General features: G+C 31.0%; 1 protein-coding gene across 1 annotated transcript; it reads right to left on the bottom strand.

Moving 5' to 3' along the window:
- Positions 1 to 8,823: 8,823 nt before the first annotated feature.
- On the bottom strand, positions 8,824 to 9,600 carry LOC149186677 (uncharacterized). Its single transcript, XM_089412659.1, has one exon. The coding sequence runs from the start codon at positions 9,343 to 9,345 to the stop codon at positions 8,893 to 8,895; it is 453 nt and encodes a 150-aa protein (XP_089268785.1). The 5' UTR covers positions 9,346 to 9,600; the 3' UTR covers positions 8,824 to 8,892.
- Between the last annotated feature and the right edge of the window lie 795 nt (positions 9,601 to 10,395).

Raw genomic sequence — 10,395 nt, 5'->3', positions numbered from 1 at the left:
TCACTATTCTTATTGAATTTATGCCTTATGACTTTTCCTTTGCAACATATGGTGAAATTTCTAGGTACCCCATAAGGGATTCACCTTTGAGAAGAATTCCACCAGCTACCACTCTGCACCCCTCTGTACCGTCAGATCCATTGTTACACGATTAAGTGTTATTCCACCATTAGATCCCACTATTTTAACTATCAACTGAATCTTTAATTGGACAAATGTTCAATTGGTTTATATTTAAATTAAAATAATTATAACCCTACCTTTACAGTTTCATTTGGTGAAGGTGTTTACCCCAACTTTTAATGACTTTGTCTCTTGTAATGATTTGGTCGTGGTTAGAAAATTGCCATGAAATATGTTAATCCATGTACCGTTAGGACTATATCTATCCATGGCAGGTTTTGGCAACGAAAGGGAACCAAGTTCCGTTTCCTCCCAACAGGAAAGATCCTCCCAACAAGTGAGTTTTTTTGTCCATTGTTGTTTGTTAGCCTATGATTTTCTGGATGCAAAAGTTTTTTTTTTGTTGTTGTTCAAGATTCAAATGTAACTCTGTGATTACTATATTTTAAGCAAAAAATTGCGTTGGTGACTAATCAATTTCTGATCGTCATAGTTCGTTCACTTATAACTTTTTGCATAGCAATTCATTCCAATTTGTGTCTAAATATTGCTGACCAACAAAGGCGTGAGATTCCTAAGGAACTCTGATTTATATATTATCATTAAATATTTTCTTTAGATGTGATAATATTGTGCCCACTACTTGATGTAGTACGTTCGACATCTATAATTTCTACAAATATTAATAATTGAGTTGTCTGGACTAGGGAAACATAAAATGATTCAAAATAGACATAAGGTTTACCAAATTTCGGAAAATAGAAATAGCGGTATATGTTTTTCGTTATATAAATGTATTTTTTTTATTTTCCAATTTGTAACATTCGTGGACCAATGTTTACAATTATCACAAGCTTGTTCTCACTCCTTTTATTCATGCGGATTTCTTGTTATGGAATTAAAAATATCAAAACTCAGTCTCGTTGCACAAATTCTTTGAAAATTTTCATATGCATATTTAAATTTTGTATTTTGGTTTCATGACTTGAACGTTTGTAATTCAATATCAACAACCTTGACTGCGCCCCTTCATTTAATGCTGGTTAATCTACTAATATGTTATGAGTATTCCCACGAGTAAAGCATTTTAAAGAAGCTTTTGGGTTTGAATGAATCTTATGGACAAGCTATTGTACTTGTAACAACAGATCATGGGGATAAGTGCAAGAGATGCCTGACTTCTTCATGGAATTATTCACATGATGAAGAAGAAGAGGATGCAACTTCTTCTTCTTCTTCTTCAGATGATGATACAGAATAGCAAGATGAAAACATCTTCCAAATAGATTGAATTAGTATTTATGACACTTTTGAAAGCTTTCTTATGATCACTGAGTTGTTATTTTGATTCTTTATGGTCACTGTAAAAGGCAGGTTCAACATTAAGTTAATATTTTGATTATGTTCAATAAGATCACAAATTTGATAGTATAAATGTGTCTTTTAGGCAGTTTCTTTAAGTTTATATCATTATCTATTTCATTCATATATTGAAGATTTTGGATTATTTATACCATTTTCTATTCAAGATTTTGAAATAAGGGTGCTTTGACCTAATTTTTATTATTCTCTAGAATATTTATAGATGATAATTGTTCAGTACTTTCTGGTTCTTTGATATCTTAAACCTGAATCACTGTTCAAAGAAATTTTTCAGAGCTTTGAACATGTCAATGAAATAACTGAGTGTGTATTTTCTATCCTATGGTTAAGATTTAAAAATATTGAATCATATTTAAGCATTTTGTTGCATTCTATGATGAAATCTACAATCTCACGATTTTTAATTTGAATGTTGCAATTTCTATCATGGTTGGGCACTGCATACAATTAAATGTAGGAATATGGTTAGATAAAAATTATGCTCCATGTCATTGTTATAGTTGGAATTTACTCACAAAATTTGTTACTGATAATTCATATTTTGTTGATCCTTGAAAAATCTTTGCATTTGTATAATGTACACCTTGGTTGTGACAATCAGAAGAGCTACAAAACTTTTCTCCAACTTGACATGTAATTTTCTTTATAGTGTTAATGGTTCAATGATAATTTGTTTCAATATTATTAACAACTTTTTAATGGCTTTGCATATTTGATCTTATCATCATGAAACATAATTTGCAAACAAACTCTCCTAAGTAAAAAACATCAAGAGATGTCATCATGATTGTATATTGGAATGAGATGAATGCATACTAGCCTAGATCCATCTTCAGTCTGGATCTACAAAAAATGGAGACAGATCAAATCTATTTTCACTTTAAAGAAGTTTTTATCTCAAGAGATTTAATCTCTCTCATCCCTTAGTAGACCGGGAGTTAAGATGGATCTAAACTGATTTTAAAAATAATATAATTTATAGTTTTTACTTATGTCTCAAATATACTTATTAGTGTTTTCTTTGCTAAATATCTTTTTTATAAATAAATATAAACTATAATATATTAATATTCATTTGTGTTGAAAATTTTGAAAAAAAATATAATATATATATTTATTATTAATAATAATTTTAGTTGGAATTCAAACTTAAAGTAATAAAATTAATTGTTAACTTAAACATAATTCAACCTAGTTTAAGTAATGGATGAAATAACCTTTTAGTCTTGATAGTTAGCTTAATTGGCCAAGGTCTTGTTGTTAAAGCACCTTAATCCATTTATAAATTATAGTGTTAAATTTATGATTTATTCATTTATAGTTTCATCTAATAATTAGACTATCCCAAGGTAATTCATTATCTTGATTTAAGAAATGCCATAACCTTTAATTATTGATCTATTTATAAATTGTAGTGTTTAATTTTTTGTGTATTTATTCATAATTATTGAATTTATTGATTTAAGAAATGCCATAACCTTTAATTATTGATCTATTTATAAATTATAGTGTTTAATTTTTTTTATTTTTTATTCATAATTATTGAATTTCACTTATAAATTGAGATGGACATTTCATATATATTATTTAGTGTAATTATTGTTAAAGTATTTAATGGGTCTTTGGTATACATATATTTGCGTTTATTAAATCATTAAATGTCATAATATTTAAATATTAATTTATTTATAAAAGAGAGTGTTTAATTCTTGATTTATTTATTCATAATTATTGATTTTGACTTATAAATTGAGATAAACATTCTCATTAAATTCTAGCATTTACAAATATTTTTATTTACTAAATCATTAATATATAATTATATTTTATATTAATTATTTTAATGGAGAATTGGTATAATTTATATAATAACTTTATTATTATGTTAAATTTTGTTGATCAAATTTGACTACTATACATTTATTTTTTATTAACCTTTATTAATTTTAAAAATATTATTAAATTATGAATCTTTTAATTTCGATTAAATTATGCCAAGGCTAAAGAAAGATTAAGCAACCAATGCGGGAGAAATTTACAAAAACCAAGTGAAAGTTACTAAAAACTACATAAAAGTTCGGGTTGTTAAAGAAGTGACCATTGAACAAATTGTGCAGGAATTTTTTCACCTGTTTGAATACATCAATAAGTGACATCAAATCGCTTAACATACTAAAGTTCTAGTCTCTCAAAGGAACTGAGATGGCTACCAGCGCAAGTATTGATGAACAATAGGTCTACTGTCGTATAATTTCGTATTGAGGAAATAAGGATATCTTTGTGCATTTATGGGAAAGGAGTTCGACAAAATAAAATTAAGCAGATGCCGATCTGTGTTTTCGAAAAATGGTTTGTAGTGTAGAAAGATGTGGTTTAAAATGGGGTTCATTTTGAGTTGGAAGTAAAAGTGTCCTGTGCATTTAAGTATAAATGATTTAAAATCCCCTAACGAGAGGCTCTTGGTTTTTCTAGAATAAGGGATTCCCATGTTCTTCTTTGATGAATTCAAAGTCTAGAATTTTTATTGAGGAAATACAAGATTTGTTTGTGCATTTACTGGCAATAAGTTTGAGAAAGGAAGTTCAACAAATTGCCAACCTGGGTTTCGGAAAATGAGTTTGTAAACTAGTAAGATGTAATTCAAAATGGGGTTTATTTCGAGCTCAAGGGGTTCTGTAACATTTAGTGAAAGACGAATGATATGAAATCCCTTAACAAAAAATTCTTGGGTTTTTCAGATTAGTAGACTCTCATGTTCTTATTATATTTCCTTACATATTCTTCTTTGGTTATATTTCCTTACTTTCTTGATGAATTCAGAGTCTGGGAGTTCCTTAACAATATTGTGTTAGTCTTTTGTATGATTTTAAAGACAGATCTCTAAAGAAAACATAGATGGATAAGAAAATATGTTCAAATATATAAAAGATAATCTAAAATAATTATTCACATTCTTAAAGTTAATCAACGTAATGAGAAAAAATTATTATTCACATTCTGAAAGTTAATCAATGTAATGAGAAAACAAAGAAAACTATAAATGCATAAGGCTGTTATGTACAATTTGTTACATTACGGGTCATTTGGGAAAGAATTATCAGACCTTCAACGACTACAATATTCTCTTGAAGAAATTGGTAGAAGATAGAATGTAATATGTCAAACAGAACAGCCTATTGGAGAAAAGCAGTTTAGGTAGATTGTCCAACCTCCAATGGACCCCGTATTGGAGATGTTGGAGCTGGAAAAAAGTTAGGAAAACCAATTCCAGTGATGAATTTGATGATCAATCATGGTCCAACAAAAGATAACACGGAGAGAACAGATAGCATGGAGAGAGCAGATTTAGGGCAAGGCAGTGACATTAAGGGGAAAGCCAATGAAGGTATGGAATTTAATATACATTCAATTGTGGGATCACTGAATTGATGTTGAAGAGCATTCAAGAAAACACCCTTTAGGAAAAGCTGAATCCAAGGATTTCATTTTGAGTAACTAGGAGTTACAGTTGGAAGCATTAGACTTCAATGTTAAGAATAAGGCAGCAGTTATAATTGTCCACCAAGTTAGTATTCTGGTTCCACTGTATTGGAATCTACAAACACTTGATTTTAATGTGAGGGAATTTAAAAAATCCTACTGTGGGAAACATATTGTGGGAAACATTTAGAAGTAGGAATTACAGGAACATGGAAGCCAATGCTAGTAGCTCTTACTAAACACAAAGACTACAACATTAAATTGGTGAAGATAAATCGGCAAGGATTGAGTTTCAGCATCTCAATCTGTAACATATAATTGAAAACTGTCATAGTTCTGTGCTGGGAAGAAAGAAGTACTAGGTTGTCAGAAGCATATCGAAATGATAGTGGACATTTGACCATTTTTAGGATGCATACACAAGAAGTACATTATGTGGATACATTTTATTTATTGAACTGTCTCTTCTTAAATGCTGACATAATTTTGAAATGTGGAAATATTTTGATGTACATGAAGGTAATCCTCCATGACATTAAATAATTCAACTCTTTCTACCTGTACTTTGAAAACCCTTTAAAAGATGATATATTCTTCAAGTGATTCAATTTCAATCTCTAAATAAACCCAGATAGTTAAGTCAGAAACTATTATGCTCGTGTGAAGAGAAACTGTAGATCGTTAGCAAATTAAAAGAAAATGTAATTAATAAAATAAATAAAATAAAATAAAAGAGGCACGGGACCTTTTGTCTATTGATTGGATTATGAATTATAGAAACCTAAAAGATACAGATAAAAATCCTCCACCAGTTACTAGGAATGACCAGAAATATCCTTCCCTTTTGGTGGAAGATTTGGGATTTAGAATCACAAGGGAAGATTTAGAATCCCAAGTCATATCTGTTTTGAAAACTCATATCCAAAAGTCCTTAAATGAAGAAAGTGATATCAGAACTCAACACCATTGGATACCATTCCTCTCACAGCCACTGCTCAGACTTTCAAACTTAACTGTTGAAAAGGTAGCTTAAATTGAACTAGCTTATCTTCCGATAAGCTTCTTCAAATTAAAATCTGTTATCAAAGATGTTATCAAGAATTATGATTCTTAGGCATTGGAGTAAAACCACAATATATGAAGATGATGAAATTTGTTATTCCCACTCAGCTTTTTGGTGGAAGATTTAGAATCCAAAGGGAAGACTTAGAATCCCAAGTCATATCAGTTTTGAAAACTCATATCCAAAAGTCCTTAAATGAAGAAAGTGATATCAGAACTCAACACCATTGAATACCATTCCTCTCAGAGCCACTTCTCAGACTTTCAAACTTAACTGTTGAAAAGGTAGCTTAAATTGAACTAGCTTATCTTCCGATAAGCTTCTTAAAATTAAAAGATGTTATCAAGAATTAGGCATTGGAGTAAAACCACAATATATGATGAAATTTTTTATTCCCACTCAGCTATTCTCATGTTTTTAGCCAAGATTAATTGCAATAGATTTATGCAGCCCCTGTTATAGTTTCTCTTTACAGTAGATCTGCAAAATACATATATTTGTATTTTTATGGTCTTTTCAGCTGGGTAGAGTCTATAATTTCTATGGTCTTAATTTTTATACTTTATATTTTATAACCAAGTTTAGATGATATTTTCTAAATTCCAATCTTTATCACAAGTAGCACAACCTTCCATGGAAATCAATTTCACAACTTTCCATGGAAGTCAATTTCACTGTTTAAAAGGAACACCAGAATGAAAACGAAGACGAAAGTGATGGATCTGATAAATGAAAACATGACCTAAACTGAATTACTCTTTCTAACTGAACAACTTTTAGCTGAGTTAACTAAGACAAGCCTGATGTGTCTTGGAGTGTAGAAAGCTTAAAATTGTGATTGAAAATTATCAGAACCTTCAATTTATACATTGATTGTATAAATAGTGAATCGAAATATTCACTTGCAAAAAAGTTTAAAGTAAGACCCTGGACATTTCCAAAGTTCATATAACACCAATCCTTCTCCTCCATGATTTTATATCTCACTATTCTTTCCATCATGTTACATCAATCCTTCTCCTCGGTGATTTTTATATGTCACTTTTTCTTTACAACATCTAATGCCATTGCTCGTGTTAATTAATTATTAAATTTAAATATATGTCACTAACGCGAAATCACATTTTCAAATAAACGGTTTGAACATCGATCAGATCTGCTTCAAATACCGTAGCAATTAATGAGCCTGAATATCGATGAGATCTCATTTGAATAACGTGGTGATTATTTTAAGTTTAGATGACATTGCAATCAATCCTCTGACATTATTGGTTTGAATATATCAAACAGATTTACCCTCAATAACGTAGTGACTATTTTATGTTTCGGCTTACTGGCCTCCCAATTAACGTATGCATTTCTTGTTTCTTATTGCCGCGAAACATTTCAAAATTGGCATATTGAAAAACCAGGGGCTAACACCTTCCTTTTCAAAACCAGAAAGACAAACTAGTACAGAATGATTACTAGGCACCAGGATAACCACGCTGTCGTTCTGCAATGACCAAATTAGGTGTGGATCTTAACATATTTCCTATTACTCAAAAGATAGAGGAATGTAACATTGGAGCAAATTTGCCACTCGTAATACTTCGTTTCAGGAGTTTTAAGATGGAAAGTAGTGGGTTTAAACGCTAATTTAAATATGCGGATTTTTTTTTCTCAATTATAGTTCCGGTCATACTTACCTTTCTTTAAATATCCATTGGTGATATATTTAGTAGACCTGAGGCTGCACCCCAACTCCACCGAATCAAACGACCTGTAGCCAGACGGTTACCATGGACCTGGACACTTTTAAAAATCCATTGGTGATATATTTAGTAGAACTGAGGCTACATCCCAACTCCACCGAATCAAACGACCTGTAGCCAGACGGTTACCATGGACCTGGACACTTTTAAAAATTTTCGCATATTTATATTGGCTTGACTGATTGGCTTATTATTGTAAAGGTTTTGGAATTTCTTTTCCAAATAGCTTAATATACTTATTACTATTTTATGTTTTTGAAAGCATAAATTGATTTATTTGGTGAAAAAATTTGGTTTTAGAATTTTGCAGATTATATAACTTAAACTTAGTTTGGTCTTAGAATTCTGCAGATTACATAATTCAAATTTATAATTTAAAAATATTTATTAAAAAAATTCCCCAAAAATCTTTGTTCACTAAAATTTTGCAAATTACACCACTCACACTTATAATTCTAAAATATCTATACATTTTAAACAAAATTAACCCAAAATTAAAAAAAAATGCAATACACTTATGCTTTTCTTCACATAGGTCTGCAAATTCCGGATCGGAGGGAACCCTAAGTCCTAAGGAGAAACAAACGTACCATAATAATAAGAAATTAAATCACGGAAAGTGCGAACTGACAAGTTCCCTAAGATACAGAATCTTCCTGTCAGAGGAAACGATCTTTCAATTGCAATCAAGACTATAAATTTTCAAATGCAAATGGGCTGCATCCCATACTGTTTTCCACAATCATAAACTTGGAGGAAAATAAAAATCTATTCTTATAAGAAATCAAATATGTTTAACAACTAAAATTTTACAAGTTACAAAGCCCTTTAAAAATTTCTGCATTTCCCTTAAAGAATGCATTTAGGATAAATCTTCAAAAATTAATAGCCAAACTCCAAATCATTGCAATCATATACTTATTCGAAATTCAATAAAAAACATTTGATTCCACAATTACTAAAGCTTAATCCAAATATTACATATTTTCTTATTATACAACAGATTATAACAACAGTATGAAGAATAACACTCAATTGTTAAGGTAGCATACTATACAAAGTGGCCTCAATATTGTTTTCTTCATAAGATCAAACCCTACCTTCTATGTTAATAGATTTTTGGAGGACGTTTCTTTTCATATGCTGGTCACCGATCTGAGCATGATCTGAACCAAACAACGAATGTAGATCAGAATCAGAAAGAACGTAAAATCCTTGTGGAGGACTTGCAGGTAACTTTCTCTTTCTCAGCTTCGATCTGGGTTTGATTGGTGCAGGAGGACAGCAGAGCACCGGAGGTATCTTGTGCTCCTCTGACTTAGGAGTCTGGCATTCTACCTCCCCTTCTCCATTATCCACTAACGAATCCAGGCATTTTTTGGAATACCCAACACTAGTGGTCAACTTCAAATCACCTTCAACAGCTGCCACTCGTGCCAAAGCAGCCGTGCTTCCTGTTACAAGAAATGAATCTACCTCTGGAATGACAGAATCCCTCGTCTTTACTTTTGCCAGCGTAGATGGTCTATTAGCAGGAGCCATAATATCAATAACTGCAACTTTCTTTTATTTTTATTAATTCGACCAAAGATCTAAACATTCTCAGGATAGCAATCCAGTATTCATTATCAGAGAGGACAACAACATCTCCTTCTTTAATTCCTATCAAATAAAATCCTTGGAGCAATTCAGAGGCAGAGCAAATATTCTGTAGACAGAATAAGCAGCTTCAACCATTTTTTCACTAAAGTATATGCAGCTTCAAGCAGACGAAGAAACTTAGTATAACTGGCTTATGGCAAGGCTCAGAGATAATGTATGAATGAATTATGGTCCAAGAGAGGTTTTGACAAGGACTGCTCAACAACTGTTAGAAGCGTGCTGAAGTAAAAAACAATAAAGTCGTTGGAATTGTTCCTAATCTCCGATAATTTTGAATAAAACAAATAAGTAAAACAAAAAATTATATGTATAGTGTACAGATGGTCGTAATATACTGGATGAAAAAAGAAACATTCCACCTGCACTGTAAATCACAAGGTTACATTTATGCCAATCGCCAATCATCTGAGGTTAACTTGATTACACATTTTGAGATATTTGGAAATTTTATAGGTATGAGTAAATTCAAATGATTATTTTTGTCATGGTAATCACATTTACAAAAGTGGTAATGTAATTATTTTATATTTTTGAATTTAACAGGGATATACTCAGCTAAATTTATCTCGAATATGATAAAAATGGTTAGAATCACAAATTTAATCCGTAAACTATACACAATCTAAATTATCCAAAATCTGCGAAACATATACTCTCACTGCAACTCCATAAAAGTAACCATCCTTATAATGCGCCAACCCAAAGAGAATCCCAATCACAGCTATTGTCGTTCTGGCCATCCACTACGTTGGCATTTCATGGTTATGTAGAACACGGGTTTCGATTTTGTTCAGCTAATACTACCTTACAAGTACCCAAAGTGCACGTGCATTAGGAAGCATTAACTAAACCGAGAAGCAACTTTTCAACTAACATTAATCACACACCCTCTCCCATTTTATGCGAGAAGTGAGATTTTTCTAATTCTAA

Source organism: Pinus tabuliformis, chromosome 3_1 (genome assembly GCF_031772625.1).
Source record: "Pinus tabuliformis cultivar Carrire ecotype Pingquan chromosome 3_1, CPIR1, whole genome shotgun sequence".
NCBI lineage: Eukaryota > Viridiplantae > Streptophyta > Pinopsida > Pinales > Pinaceae > Pinus > Pinus tabuliformis.
Note: the sequence above shows the minus strand (reverse complement) of the source record. Positions and strands in the feature narration are given on the sequence as shown.